The sequence below is a fragment of the Notothenia rossii genome (assembly GCF_949606895.1).
Source record: "Notothenia rossii genome assembly, chromosome: 12".
Taxonomy (NCBI): domain Eukaryota; kingdom Metazoa; phylum Chordata; class Actinopteri; order Perciformes; family Nototheniidae; genus Notothenia; species Notothenia rossii.
Genome location: NC_136911.1, coordinates 4,153,036 through 4,169,421, shown reverse-complemented (window position 1 = coordinate 4,169,421; position 16,386 = coordinate 4,153,036). Strand labels below are relative to the sequence as shown.

The 16,386-nt window shown below is 41.8% G+C and overlaps 1 protein-coding gene across 2 annotated transcripts; it reads left to right on the top strand.

Moving 5' to 3' along the window:
• Positions 1–1,895: 1,895 nt before the first annotated feature.
• Positions 1,896–15,528, top strand: tnfrsf11a (tumor necrosis factor receptor superfamily, member 11a, NFKB activator). Of its 2 annotated transcripts, XM_079661586.1 has the most exons (11): positions 1,896–2,266; positions 6,682–6,769; positions 7,648–7,773; positions 8,104–8,250; positions 8,337–8,427; positions 9,020–9,096; positions 9,570–9,671; positions 9,771–9,820; positions 10,049–10,904; positions 11,681–11,751; positions 14,184–14,307. In XM_079661586.1, exons 1-10 carry the CDS (start codon positions 2,201–2,203, stop codon positions 11,740–11,742), a joined length of 1,665 nt encoding a protein of 554 aa, XP_079517712.1. In that variant the 5' UTR covers positions 1,896–2,200; the 3' UTR covers positions 11,743–11,751; positions 14,184–14,307. The 2 variants fall into 2 exon arrangements, with proteins under 2 accessions (XP_079517712.1, XP_079517711.1); XM_079661585.1 differs by lacking the exon at positions 11,681–11,751 and having other exon boundaries at positions 14,184–15,528.
• The last annotated feature ends 858 nt before the right edge of the window (positions 15,529–16,386 follow it).

Genomic DNA, 16,386 nt, shown 5'->3' with positions numbered 1-16,386 from the left:
TGTGTTTGCACATCTGGGTGAGAGCATGTTTTTCTCAATATTCAATGTGTGTGTCTTCATGACATTTCTCCTGGCATTTTTGGCGCTGCAGAAATGGCATCAGGAGGCACCTCTTACTCACATTGGTGACTCTGGTGACTCATAGATCACATCTGTTTCCAAAGCAAGCACATCCAGCCCAAAACCAACCGGAACACGGTGGCTAAGCATAACGTTTTTATTCTGTTCAGTTCTGTGTGTGTGTGTGAGGGCAATAAGCATGTTTTCCTGCCTTTTGTGCTTTTCAGGGAGCCCATGCTGAACCTCTTGAAGCTTCCTCCAAAGATCATGGCACCAAAACAGGCTGCGGCTGCTTTCTTCTCTGAAACGAGTGTTTGTTACTTTTAATGGAAACCATGGCGTGTGTTTTTGTGCATTTGTGTGTATATGAGCCGTCTGGAGCAGGCCTCCTTCGTGAACTTTGACTTGCTGTAAGTGATGCTTAGCAACACAATCCATACTGACTCAGGTCATTTGAAGTGTGATGCTTGTAAAGCAGCATGCATACGTTTTTTGTATACATAAAACAAGCTGCATTCTATGTTTGAAGTGGAGCCTAACAGTGACTTCTCTGTGTTTTCTGTTCGGTTTTGTTGGTAGGGCCTGACTTTGGATGCCTGGCTCTTAATTGCTACTGTGCGAGCTGCAGAGGCTCCACCACGAAACAGCTTCTCTCAGCATGTTTTTACAGGAAGAGGGGGAGGATGAAGCCCATTAGCTCCAGTGGTTCAGCCTAAAACCCGCTTAATATTTCCTTTTTTCAAAGTTCTTTCTTGCTCGTCCCCCTTTTCTTTTTTAGGTCCACTTCTATAACTCTTTTCAAGTAATGAAGATGTCCTTGCATCTGTTTTTATACCTTGTTTACCTCTTTTCTCCTAACGTGCTGACCAACCCTTTCCCACATTCGAGGTATTTGCATAACTGTCACTTTGAAAAGAACATGTATTCTCCACTCTGCCATAACCTTCCCTCTATTGACTTGCCAAGGTGGGCTTGGTCTAATCTCCTATGCAAATTCTGTGTGTTTTCTCATCTTCCCTGGGAGCAAAAGAACAACCAGCTGTTTCCTGGAGGCAGAAAGCTTTTAAATAATGGCTTCTTTAAAACTGATCAGGGTTGTTCCATTGCAGGACAGACACTCCAGGAACTGCTGATGCTAATGCCTCCCGTGACGAATGGCAAATGATGTGAGATCAATACAAATGACTACATGCCTTCCCTCCAGTTTGTGTCATCTGAATTAGTCGATGAAGTGAGGTCATAAGGTACATTGTTGAGCAAATATGGAAAGTGCCGCATGTCCAGTGGTGTAGAGTACGAAGTACATTTACTCAATGACTACTTGAGTACCATTTTGAGACACTTTACTTTCTATATTTTGCTACTTTATAATTAAAACTAGCTGCACTTTTACCAGCTTTGTTCAGCATCAATAATTATAATGAAAACATCAGATATATTATTCTGAACTGGACCAATCTGCAAAATTAGTACTTTGGTACTTTAAGTATATTTCGATGCCGATACTGTTGTACTTTTACTTGAGTAACATTTTGATTACAGGACTTTTTCTTGTAACATAATATTCCTACACTCTGGTATTTCTACTTTTACTTGAGTACAAGATCTGAGTACTTCTCCCACCTCTGCACATGTCAAATCAGCATAGGTTGTGCAGGTTGTTTGAACATTAGGTGTATAAAGGTTCCATGATGCTCTTACATCACTGACGACAATGAACTCAAACTGTCACAAACACACTCATTCATTCAGAGGTAGAGATAAGTGTTGAGAGCCAGGGAGGGAGGGAGGGAGGGGGGGGTGTAATCTTTTTCTTTTTTTCTTCACATATGACATCGTGGGAGGAGTTCCCTCAGTCAGTTTTTACAAGCTGTTGCTTGCAGCTCACTCCACAAAGCGTGGGTGAAAGCAGAAGGAAGATGAGAGGAGAAGTAAGGTGGGAACTGCAGCTGCCTAGAAGGGAATGAAGGCGCAAGAATGCCCTGTGAGACGGTGTGGAGCCCCCGCCACATTTACGCACTCAATAAGTGATTTACTGTGAGGGAATCTGAAGGAGAATCGGATCGTCGTGTTACGAGTCGTCATTTTGCCTGAGAAAGAACAAGTTGCCGTCAGAAGTTGTCTTCACTAACCAGCAGAGATGAGATTTAACTTATTGATACTCCGAGGCTGGATAACATGTGTCCTGGTCACCTTTTACGCACAGGTAAAAACACACTTTGCTAATACAAAGAAGTTCTTTTTCAGATAACTTTATCTTTATTTATGACTAAATAAAGAACCTTGAACTGCATTTAATATTCACACGTTGATAACTACTTTGCTGCAACTGCTGTTCTCCTATTCATACTTTTTGGAGCTGTCATGTTTAAAACTGATCATCATAATGTTTATTTTCGCGAATAGATGGAAAATAGGGTATGTTAGAGTAAACCATAATGTGTCATCACATCAGATGATTGGTATGAGCTGGTCAGAGGAAGAAAGAGAGGAATGGGGGTTGGCTTTTACGCACGGACACTGACTGGAAACAGTTTTGTTTTGGTGGAGTCCTACTCCCCTGTTCTGACCACAAAAACACCGCTGGCAACTGGATGCTGTTATCCCTTTACCAAGCATTCTCTCCCGCGTCCTGAGGGGACTGGCACGGGCCAAATGGCTCACCACTCACCAGGAGCCGTAATAGCTCTTCCAAAGTGAGAAGCAGAGGCCAACAAGGGTTCAGAAAGGAAGTCACTACAAATAAAGATACAATTATCCTAGGTTTTTATTCCCCTAGATCCCCTGATTAGCGCAACTATTTCACTGTCATTGGCAAATACCATTGCAAGGTTCGAGGCACTTACTTGATCCTTTTTTTGTTGACAATACCTTAGTATTATGAGAGCTACAAAAAGTCTCAGCTGATCCACAGTTTAAATGAGAGGAAAGTGAATGTCCCAGGGCACGTTGTTGTCCATGTTGTTTAGTCCGAGGAGCTAACTCCGTCCAGGTGGAGCAGTTTATGAGATGTGGTTGCAGTGGTGGGACTGCTGGGCACCAGTGAGAACTGCTGTTTGCCTATGTTACCGTAAGCAAGCATCGTTATGACTTTGACTGGAACAGACTGTCTTTCTTCCTTTTTTTCCCTTCTCTGCTTCACTAAAAAGTTGTGCAATAGATAATACCCAGGGAGGGCATTGCATATTATTCATGCTGAGATCTAAAGAGGTATATATGGCACAGAAAATGGAGGTTTTTCACGGTCAAATGCAAGTCTCGTTTTGTTAAGTATCGGCAATGCCAGGAAAAATAGTCAGTGCCTAAAAGGACTGAGACGTATTTTTCATCTACGTTTTAAGGTGACACTGCAAACCCTTGGCTTTGGTTTGTTCTTGCCATTACTGACTCACAGTATCCCCTAAGAATTCCCCTTCATATTCTTGGTTTTCAACCACTCCATCCTTTTCTTTCCAAGTGCATTTCTAACTGTCTGTGTGACATTGAGCAACATAAAATGACTTCAAGATGTTGAGATTTTAAAAAGTCAACACATCCTGAATAAACAGAGTTTTGGTGGATTAATGTACTCGCCTGCGGACATGGCTCCTTTGCTTTTTATTAGCTGGCTTGTTTAGCCACTCTGACCATCTTTCTCAGATGCAGTCATCCAACAGCAGCACGTCTGCATGTTAATTATTCTCTTAATGATGGGATCTAACTTCATAGCTCCATCACATTACTCTACATCAGTGACCAGTCTACCTCGGCTTTAGAAATATCAGGCCTTCAGATCCCAACTTGATTTAACTTTACAGATATTTAATGCATAGATAAATCATACTGTGTTGTTTGAAAAAAGAGCTTTGTGCAGAGACAGGAGGAGAAATTAGAAGTGTCCATGTGTCTGGTGATTTCCCACTTTTTCTTTTGTGATAAGCCAATCTTTCGATAAATATTAAGTAATTTTCCGTGCAAATTTTTAAACTACATTGTGTTTTTTGCCCCTCAGATATGGAAACATCCTGCTGTTTGTTATCTTAAAATCTTAGAAAGTGAATATCTTTGGGTTTTTCACTGACAAAACAACACATTTAGAACGTTAACTCGGGCTTTGAGAAACTGGAATGGATTTGTTTTTGTAATATTATCTCTGACATCTGACCGAACGCTTCAGAAGTCTGAAAATCGCAAACCGTTTTTAAGATAAGGCAATGCAGAGTGAAATGATTCACACCTTTTCAAAATCCTCAACCAGTATTGTTAAAGTTTTGAGAGTTTATCTTGGGAGATTGTAAAATATCATAAATGACTGCAGGTGGCATTTCAAAGGGATTGTTGAAATGCCTTTTTAAAGAATGATTCACATGTGCAAACGCTGTTCAAAGATCTGTATGGAGCTTTTACAGCACCTTATCGTGGAAAAAGGTGATACTGGGTAGAGTCACGCTGTGCTTCTCTTGGCTCCGGACCAACAACCGTTATGCAAATTCTCTGGAGCTCTGACAGCAAAGGAATGTGTGAGGGGATCACAACACTGCTGAGGGATAATCAGGACATCAGCAACACAGCTAGGACAAGAGTTTTAAAAAAGGGCTTTACTAAGAATCAGGGAAGCAACAGGACATAGCCCTTTTCTCCATTTAATGTCCTCTATATCCATCCAATTCCCCTCCTCTTGTCCTTCTCTGTTAGACTCACATTTAAACAGAAGTGCACATTTGAATCCATATGGCAGATAAAGTTAGCTTTGAGGTTGTTCTATCTTGACCGTCATGATAACCTACAATCATATAGGGTGGATCAGCTCTTTTCCTCGCACATATATATATTTAGTGAGTCGAAACGCATAACTGGGACCAAATGTTTAGATGTGGCGGTCACAGAAATACAATTCCCAGCATTCCTTTGGCTTCCCGTGCACTCTGGCCCAGTTGAACGGATTGACCACCACTTGTGTCTCCACATCTCTGCCTTTCTATCTAATCCACCTATCCTCCTGCACCGACATGAGCCTCTCTCCATGGGAACCTTCCCTCCTCGTGTCACTTGTGTCTGCTGCAGCACATGTTCCTCGTTAGGGCTGCGGTCCAATCTCTGAGCGCTGCATCATTATCCCTCCGCCTGATTCTAAAGACTCTTTATGTGTGAGAGGCTCAGTGGAGGTAATTAAACATTCACCAGTGTTCGTGTTGTGCTGCCTGAGGCCTGACCAACAGACACTGAGAATAAACAGGGTTCAACATGTACAGTAGGTGTGTGGTGTAAACAACAAGGGAAAGAAGAGGAAAGACCATTTAGAGTTAGATCACATTCATTTTCCATAAAAAAAAAAACAATGTGAATATTTGAGGAAGGTTGAAATTCGGAGATAAAGGAATGTTTGAAGTTTAAGGCTGGTGAAGATTTAGACATTTAAATGAGATTAGAACGAATCACGTCAGATTAGATATTCTTTATTGATCTCAATTACTTTTTTTGGTACAGTATCATGCAAACAAGGCTTTGCACATACTGTAAGTGAAACATTGAAAATAAACAGTACATATATTCATACCATATATATTCATTTGAGAGAGCAGGAGGATTTTTCACATTCTCTCATCTACACTTCTGCAGTAGTATTTCCTTCACAGTATTAATTAGTATAAATAACTGAATTAATGTTTAATTTCATGGGAAAAGATCTCAGGATTGCTGATTGAGAGAAAGCCTGAGGTTAGCCCGATGTCAAAGGATGCAGTCAGGCCTATAGGTCGTGTTTTTCTACATTTATATAAAGACACTGTGGCTTTGGCATAGCTTCTGTCATAACAGCCAGATTCTGTAATTCAGCAGTGTGGTATAGGAGTTGTGTGTGTGTGTGTGTGTGTGTGTGTGTGTGTGTGTGTGTGTGTGTGTGTGTGTGTGTGTGTGTGTGTGTGTGTGTGTGTGTGTGTGTGTGTGTGTGTGTGTGTGTGTGTGTGTGTGTGTGTGTGTGTGTGTGTGTGTGTGTGTGTGTGTGTGTGTGTGTGTGTGTGTGTGTGTGTGTGTGTGTGTGTGTGTGTGTGTGTGTGTGTGCATTGCTTACCTTTGTGGCTTCTGTACTAGAGTTATAATTAAATAATGGACACATGTTCACTTTAATCTCCAATGCAGCAAGGACTCCATGCTGTATCTTACTGTTGAATTACAGCACGAGATTTAGCATTTTAACAGGTTAAAATAAAATGAACCCACCATTAACAGCTGCCTCAAGTTTTGTTTATATTCTCAACACTTATTTCATGTGGGTAATCTTACCAAGCGTGCCAAAAACATGTTGATTGATGATCGGGATGCAGCCAAGGGTTTATTAACTCAACTTGAGTTGATGCATTAAGTTGCATTTGGTTCTTCTTCTGTGGCCTTTCTGGAGTCAGGGCTGATGGAGGGTGTGCATGCTGTGGTCAGGTGCTTCTGAGAGGGTGGAAAGAATTCCCGGGCACATCTTGGAAATGTTTTAACCATCCTCTTCCTCTCATTACTCACCGCCATCTCAAAATATCAAGTGTGGATTTGAAAGATGAACTGAAGAGGAATGGTGTCTTAAAGGGAAATTAATGTTTGTTTGTTTACTTTACATGATGACAAAACTAACTCTATGTCTTGATATCTTTTTAGAATGGGGCGTCAAAATCTATCAACCAGTGTGAAGAGGAAAGATATTATTTAAAAGGCTCCTCCAGATGCTGCAAGAAGTGTCAACCAGGTAATGACACACACACACACACACACACACACACACACAGACACACACACACACACACACACAGAGATACAAACACAGATACACACACACACACACACACACACACACACACACACACACGCGCAGACACACACACGCAGACACACACACACACACACACACACACACACAGACACACACACACACACACACACACACACACACACACACACACACACAGTCACACACACAGTCACACACACAGTCACACACACAGTCACACACACACACACACACACACACACACACACACACACGAATGGGTCAGCGCTTTAAGCACCAGGAAAAGCGCTATATAAATGTCATGTATTATTATTATTATTAAAGTGAGGAAGAAAGGGTAGTACATTGCACACAGACACACAGACAGACAGACACACACACACATACACACACACACACACACACACACACACACACACACACACACTCACGTATGGGTCAGCGCTTTGAGCACCAGGAAAAGCGCTATATAAATGTCATGTATTATTATTATTATTAAAGTGAGGAAGAAAGGGTAGTACATTGCACATATTGTTTACTCAATGGAAGAAGCATGAGATACAAATAGATTTCCATTCACAAATGTCCTGGATCAAAAGAGGAAGGATGTTTAAAAACGGAACATATCGGCTTAAAATATCTCAGACGTGCACATGTTTTGACACACACACACACACTCTCCATTTATGTTGACATTTGACCCACTAGAGATATACCAAGTTATTTAAGAAAAGGAAAAGGACTAGGTTTCCTCCTTCCATAGTGGTTATGTACGGTTTGTTAACTCCATCCGTGTTCTTACTCCCTCTGTCTCTCTCTTGCTCACTTTTTTTTAGGCTTCCATGTGTATTCCGACTGCACAGAATCCGAGGGCACTATGTGTAGAAAATGTAACAGCGGTGAATACCAGCCCGGATGGACCGATGAGAACCACTGTCTCCAGCAGAAGATCTGCGACGAACGTCAGTACCTGCAGTCTCAAAGATTTGATTATTTTTGTCAAACATATTCTTTTTTATTTAATTGTTTTTTGTCCGGGGGCTTCTGTTGTCTTTTGGGAGGGAGTTTTGTGTCTACTGGAATAATCTAAAAAGATGGATCACTGTACTGTATATACCAAACTGATGATGATTGTGCAAACTGTAATATAAATACTATGTGACCAGTGCAACAATGCATCATTACTAAGATGCTATTGCAACACCTTTCATTAGGTCTCGTTAAGATTTGTTTCATTAGTAGAGATTTAGACATATCTTTGTACTGAAACACGCTCTTCTTTTGAACACCAGATAAGGGTTTCAAGAAGCGGCTTGAGAACTCGATGGCGGAAGAGCCGTGCAGCTGCCGCTCCGGCCTCCAGTGCAGTCCCATCAACTGCGAGTTCTGTGAGAAGATACCCACCTGTGGCGCTGGGTATGGACTGGAGGTGGACCCCGGTGAGACACACGGACACAACACGCACCTCAAACAATTACAGCAATGTCACTTAGCCATTTACTGAAGCGTCTGTCATTATCTCCAGAGTCTTCTGATGAAATGAAGACGTGTGTTCCGTGTCAGAAAGGCTTCTTCTCTGCTGAGAACAGTGCCGAACAATGCAAACAATGGACTAGGTAAGTGTATACAGTACCAGTCAAAAGTTTGGACACACCTTCTCATTCAAAGGTTTTGATTTATTTGAAATATTTTCTACATTGTAGATCGATACTGAATACATCAAATCTATAAAAGAACACATATGGAATTATCGAGTAAACAAAAAAGGTGGTAAAAAATCCAGAATAAGATATATTTTAGATTCTTCAAATCAACCCCAAATGTTGCTTTCCAACCGTCTTGAAGGACTTCCTTGAGGTGCTGGGCACTTTTTTAGTCTCAAATACTTTAGGGTTTTGAAGGGAGAAGGCAATTAGGTGGCTGTTTTCCGTCTCACCAGAAACCAGCTGTTATGAGTAACACTCACACCACTTCCCCTGAAACCCCTGACCAACCACCAGCCTCCAGTGCCAGCCGGATTCTTAATGATGATGATGACGAAGGATAGAGAGAAGATTTTGTTATTCTCTCCATCTGTTTCTCTTTCTCTCCTACGTCATTGCAGATACCACCGTAAAGGCTGGCAGGTTGGCGTGTAAAATGTAGAGGGAATAGAATAGAACAAGTGTAGGTCAAGTTGTAACTCTCTTTTTGTGATTTCTCTTCCAGTTGTAATGCGGAGGGCAGGAGTGAGATGCAGCCCGGCAGCGCCCAGGCAGATGCAGTGTGTGGACACCCTGTCTCTGGTAAGACATGGACGCATTCACTGCTGACTGTCAACATGCAGAGACAATTAAAGGCAGAACAAATGTCTTGATTATTGTATTTGTTTTTGTTTAATTTACTTACTGAAGCCAGAGGGGCAAATTATGAACTATTTCTAAGCTCCTTCATTTTTTGTGTTCATTGTGATTCTCGTTGTAATACTTATTTTGGCCACAAGAGGCTGAACTGCACCACTACCCAATATTATAAAATTAAAAGCAGTTATATTTTCTTTCAGGTGAGTTTTAATCTCTCCATTAACACTTAATATAAGGTACATTATACTGTGTGGTAGAGGGTTAAGTTACACTACTGTCAAGTTCATAACTGTAGGAAAGCTGTTTCATAGCAGATTTAGAAAATAGATTTTTTTTCTCAGGTCTTCTCTATGTATGATTGACAGTAAATGTATAGTGTAAAGACAAGCTCTGCCCTCCTCTTTTTTCTGGTGCAGCCCCCTCCTGGGTTATCGTTTCTGTTCTGTCAGTCATCACGGTGCTGTGTCTCCTCGTCCTGCTGCTCTTCTGCTACAAGGACAAACTGAAGTTACTCTCAGGTACGCCACAGCCATTCATTATACAGTTCTTCTCTGAACATGTTTTATTTATTTCAGTTCTATTTCAATTGACATTATTCTGTTTCTTTTTCTTTTTAGTAAACCTGCGATCATGTGTCCAGAATCTGAAGAGGACTAGGATTCAACAGGTAAAGTTGGATTTCAGTTTAAAAGACGATGGAAATGGAAAGTTTTTGAAAGCGATCCCACCTACTTATTAGATTATGAATTAAATATATGATCAAATGAGACAATTTGGATCAAATACATATCTTGTGTCTATTCCTTAACGGTGTAGGGTTTGGACAATCACATATGTTTCACTGTTTATGCACAGAAAAGCATTTGTTTACCTTTGTTTGTTTCTGTTGTTCTAGGAGACCTTGGCCCCTCTTTACCACAGTGTAGCAGGAGTAGGCCACAAATCTACTCCATGTGAGATGACTAAACTCGTCTGCCAAGCGCCCCACAGCCCCGCCAATGACCTCCAGTGCACCTTCCCCACCTCTGTCCCAGAGGTCAAGGTCTCCCTGCCCTTCACGGGGGAAATGACGGAGGAAAAAGGGTCCAAGGAGAAGACGGTGATGGAGGATCAGAGCAAAGGGTCTGGAGAGCCCGAGGAGGTGTCAGAAGATGAGGGCATCGTGGTTGCGTCTCCTCTCCTGGCAGGCTTGTGTGTGTGTGTCATTCCCGTCAGCGAGCCACTGGAAGTCGGGGAGAACGAGGACTGCAGTCAGGCGGTGAACCCCGGGACCCCAGGAACCTGCTCCTGTGGAGGGCTGGACGGAGACTGGGAGAGCGGGAGAGAGGAGAAAAGTGGGGATTCAAATCAAGAAAAGATGGCTTTGTCCCCTGGTGTTGCACCTCTTGTCTCTCTTTCTGCTCCACCCCTCCGCACCTCCTCCGATGTCCCTTCCTCCACACTTGAGCTCTGCCTGCCGTTGTCTCAGGCTCAGGTGAGGCCAGAGTTTAAACCTCACCTCACTGACAGATTGCTGGTCAAACAGGAGGACTTATACAGACTGAAAAGTACAGACTCCAGTTTAACAGACACTTCGGTCAGCCCATTGCTGACTTCCTCCTCTGTTGGAGATCTCTACCTGGACCCTGAGACCTCCAGCCCGGAGCAGTGGGGGGTCAGCAGGGGAAACAAGCTCTCCTCGGGGGGGTCGGAGCTGGAGTGCTCACCTGAGAGCCTCCACAGTCAACTGGCTGACCCAACTCCTACCTCAGGTGGGTGTGAGTGTGAAAGCTCAGAGGGTTAGTCTCCTCCTGCATCAGAAAGGACTCTAGAAACCCTTTTCTGACGGAAACTGAAAAACGAATAGGAACTACTAAAATAAAAATACTAAAGGTGAAACACTATGAGATAATTATCTATAATGTATAATAAAATAATGATCACTCTTTAACCTTAAATAATACTAGTCTTGCTATCTATTGCTATTTTAATAAAGCATGCTTGAACTTAATATTGTATTGTAGTCAAAAAGTCACATTTATTGGTGTACTTTCTTTTCTACATTCAAAAGATAGTCTGACTTTATTATTGAAGAAGCTTGACTTCGAAAGTCAGTTTCATAATGGAGATTAAGTCATCAGTCATTATTTTCACTTATGATCATCACCAAATGTTTTAGTTTGTTCCTGTTTTATGGAACCTCCCTCCTTTTTACTCATGGCGCCAATGGGCTGTTATACAACTGTGTGTTTATCCCCTAGAAGTCAAACAAACTCTTTTTTGGGGGACACAAAGACCCTAAGGAGCTCCATATATCCTGGGTATTTCTTCCACCTCATTATTTAAGCAACGTTGTTCTTGTTGATGCAGGCACTCACCACTGTCTTGCCACAGGATCATACCCATTCGGGATTTAATTGACTTCATAGCAGCGCTCTCTGTCCGCAGAGAGGGTGGGACGACTGACCAAAAACAACAAAGTGAATTTCATGTTGGTTTAAATGGAAAGTTTTACAGACCCATTGTTGAGCTTGTATTGTTCTCACAGAAACCTTTAGACACTGCCAAGGAGAAACATCTCCGGGAAACGGATTGTGGCTCCAACACTGAGGGGTTATGGTTAGTACAAAAGCAGTATTATCAGAACCGATCGGGTATTATTAGGTGACCAAGCTGAACGCAGCTAATACAGAGGATTGGTTTCATAAGACGAGACGTTTATGTGATTGTTTCCAAGAAATATGTTTTATTAAAGCCAGTTTTGACAGTCGGGGGGACCACACATGAAGCAGGAATAAGATATGTGAGTGTTTGATGAGCTAGTGAACCACCAGAACCGCACTGTGTGAGTGTGTGTTTGTGTGAGTGTGTGTGTGTGCATATGTGTGTGTGTGTCAGTCAGTGCGAACTATACCATCTACAAAGCTCCTGTTTACCCAGAGTTCCATTGGGTTGCGCAAAGTGACCGCAGCTTTAATTGAAGCAAGATGTGCGAAGCTTGAGTAATACTTTTATAGCCCTGCCCACTCAACAAAACACACACAAACATTTGAAGAGTTTTTTTTTACTCTCACTGATGACTACATCCTTTAATTACACTCCAGCTGGCCTGACATCAACACCATTTCCCATCATGCAGTAATACCTGGTAATTAAATGGACTTTTACCGGACTATTCCTATTTGTCTTGCATGTTTGGGACTTAGGGGTCATTGTTGAAGGACACCTCAGTAGTAGTAATGACCCAGATATATATTTTACTGGTTGAGCATTTAGCATCCAGTTGAGCACTGGCAGCTGTCCATGCAAAGTGGTCGAGATTTTGGGAAGACCTGTACACAATTGTGGTTAAGTTTGAACAAGAGGGGGGTTCAACTCTAGTCCTTAGAAGACTGTATTGTTACATTTCTTGGGTATCCAGAAAAATCAGCTTGCTATTAAGAAAGCATAAACAGAAGAACCCAAGCAGATTCTTTAGAGCTTTGTTTTCCAAGTTGTGGTGAAACATATTTTCAAGCTAGACCTCTCAGACTGGTATTTCAGGAAAGGCTGTCAGATTGGGAACACGGAGAGAGACACACTTTCCGAGTGTGTGTTTGTTTATGTCTGTCTTTGCCACTTTAAAGGCCTATATGTGCTTTATGGTGTGTTTAGGTGTGTCTACCAAAGGCTGTTTGCTTACATTAACTGTGATTGTGCTTGTTCGTAAGTGTGTGTGTGTGTGCACAAAGCATGAGGTGTGAGTCACAGAGGGTCGGCTTGTAAACTCAGACAGGAGGCTGATCAAATAGGGAACCAGAGGCTTAAGGTGGTGAAAGATGGCTTACAAAACAATACAGACATGTATTTCCTAATTCACCTGGTTTGGCTTGAATCAGTTTTTTGCACAGTACAAGGACATCAGAATATCAAGTTTGTACAATAATTGTGTGGCAAGTATCACATTGTAGACTTAAAGTGGAGATAAATCATGGAAAGTTATTTCTGGAGAAATCCGCTACAGTTTTGGACAGAAATAAGGGTTGGACAGAGTTGAACAGCACATTTTTGAATTTATTCAGCCATGTCTGTAAAACCAGAAACCCTTGACAAATGACTTGTTTTCAGAGGTCTTGGATTTCTCACGCTAAAAAGTGCTGGACTCAAATAAGGCCGAAAAAATGTGATATGGCGGTTTGAGTAGCTGTGGTCCTCCTGCATGGTCATTACACCCACTGTCCATTTGTCATCTAAGGTTAGCCAAGATGGAGTCCCTTCTTGACAGACAACGTGAATAGGGGAAGCTCTCTGTGTGTGTGTGTGTGTGTGTGTGTGTGTGTGTGTGTGTGTGTGTGTGTGTGTGTGTGTGTGTGTGTGTGTGTGTGTGTGTGTGTGTGTGTGTGTGTGTGTGTGTGTGTGTGTGTGTGTGTGTGTGTGTGTGTGTGTGTGTGTGTGTGTGTGTGTGTGTGTGTGTGTGTGTGTGTGTGTGTGTGTGTGTGTGTGTGTGTGTGTGTGTGTGTGTGTGTACTGGAAAGCAGTGTCTTGCACAACTGTACCATATATATATGGTACACTTCCACACATTTCCCCATAAGATGTCACCACAGTCGTCATTTTCTATATCAGTGAGATTGGGAAATGTTTATTTTTCATGAAACCCAGACACCAGCCTATATATATATATATATATATATATATATATATACTAGCCTACTGCTTTTCCTTTGAAAGTGTGCATGGCAGAAAGAATAGCTCCTGATCTGAAAAGTGCGATAATGCTCTAAACCTGCATTGTTTCAAGTTGTTGATTTTATAGAAGTCTATGAAAAAATTACCAGTACACATTTTCCTGACATGTTTGTACTCTCAATCCCTTTTTTCAAGTCTGCTTAAATACAAAATGACAAAGTCTAGGTTACAAAACAATAGTCTCTAAACCAATGGGTGATGGCACAGTGATTATTTCTAATTTCCATCAAAAGTGTTTTCACTCTTTTACCTCTCGTTTAGGTCTATTTTCTACTTCTCACAATCTCTAATATTTCTCCCTCCCTCCCACATCTTCCCTACAGGTCAGGTGTCTGGGAACAACAACACCACCTTCATCTCCAGCGGTCAGGTGATGAACTTCAGCGGGGAGGTCATCGTGGTGTATGTCAGCCAGACATCTCTGGGCAGCGACGAGCAGGGCAATTCCTTCGGGAGCCCCGTCCAGGAAGAGGCCAATGAGACGGCTCTGTTCTTCCAGAGCAGCCTGAGGTCACAAGGAGACTCCATTTCCCAGAACACCTGGCAGGAAGAGACACTGCCAGTCCAGGAAGTGGTGGAGGAGCGGCCGCTGGGAAAGTGAAAAGAGACCGATGGCTGTTTCTTTCTTCAGTACAGTGATCATCTCAATCAGTTAGACTTTCAAAAAGGACACGTTGTGTTGCACCTTGAATATGTTCGCTTTCAAATTACATTTCAACAACTAGTGAATAAAAACCACAATGTGCCCACCATACCAGCTTTAAACAAGGACAGGAAGGCTTTCAATTTAAAATGTTGATGTGAAGCTATCGATCTATGCCCACATAATGAGTTTAGACTGTAATATTCTATAATTTGACCAGTTTGAAACATAAGTCACTAAATGGTTTAGTATTTTTCTCTTTGGAAGGCTTCGTGCCTTTTCAAATGGAAACCCCCTCCCTTCCAGACGGGAATTTTTATTGGAGGTTGGATGTGAAACTTCAGTCTGGAAGAACGTCATGTTTTCTTATTGTTGTATGGAAATTGCAGCTGGCTGTTGATTTAAAGGAGTTTTTATTTCCCACCTTCCATCATCGTGTAGCCCAGGTTGAAGTCTGTAGAATTCTGCTTTTGCTCCTAATTTGACATTTGGATGATTTCAAGAGTTTCCTTTGCATACAAAATATCCACCATGTGGAAATAATTGTCTCTGCACTCACAAAATCATCCCATAAAAGTCAATATTTTTATGCAATGAAATTCCATCTTCATGCTACATTAAGAAGTTGCTTTTCACTGAGTGAATGTTTCTCTTTTCTGCTTTGCAGGGTTTGGAAAAAGCTAATTAAAAGTAAAGACACAGCCAGTTCTGGTACGATGCTTGTTTATCCCAAATGTAGAGATGTGTTTTATTCTGTTCTTATTGCACCACGAGTGCAGTGTGTGTCTAAGAAAAAAAATGCTATGCATTTGATAAGCTATTTTATTACTGTTTCTTTTTGTTTCAATATGTTTTAATGTGCAAGCCTTAATGAAGAAAAGTAAAATGTCTGTTTATATTTTAATTCATTTCTCAAAGATGATTGTTTATGTATTATTTCAGCAAATGCGTATGTGATCAATGTCTGTAAATATCTCAAAAGAAGGGTTTGTGAAACAAGAATGAAATTCTCTTTGTGCTTCCTCTTTGATTTGAGGTGTGAATGATTTGTTCCGTGGAGCCATGAACAACATGCAGAACACACACTGTAGGAGTTTCAAGGGACTGTTCAATTACAACCTCGCCAAATGTATGCAGCCTTCAAATAATCATGTACAAAACAATCAAACATTTTGCAATGAATGACTGAAAGAATATTTTTGTTTGAAATTAAATATGTTTTGCATCTAATCCTTTTAGGGATGGCTGCTATCCTACATTCTGTGGTTTCTCTCCGTCAGCTTTCCTATTCTGGGTTAACAAATTACACTGAGTCGTTCATCTCCTCATGACGATCTATAATCTTCATAAAGCAAAGCTAATTACACATGTGGCACGGCCTCTCTTTGTCCCGTGTTGACAGACAGACAGACAGACGGCCTTTCATCAGGCGCTGGATGGTGAGCAGCTGTGAGGGGAAACCGAGTCAGCGAGGCCGCATCACACAGAGACCACATGAGAGGCTGGCAGCACTCGTTTAGGCCTGGTTTGGGTCAGCAGAACTGTGTGTGTGTGTGTGTGTGTGTGTGTGTGTGTGTGTGTGTGTGTGTGTGTGTGTGTGTGTGTGTGTGTGTGTGTGTGTGTGTGTGTGTGTGTGTATTTTGTCTCAGCTTATTTTATGCTTGTTTGTGAAAACAGGAAGTTATGACTGGCTTTCACATGGTTTACATGAGACCTGGCTGCCAGGCCCCCCCCCCTTCCCTGTGAGAGAAAACAGTCCCTCATTGCACTGAAGACAGACAGGCAGTCCTGAACCTCTGCATGCTGCTACACAACGCCACCTACTGTCAGGAGTAAACAAGGCATGCTCAGCTTGTCAAATGTTTGAAAGCAGGTCCTTTGTT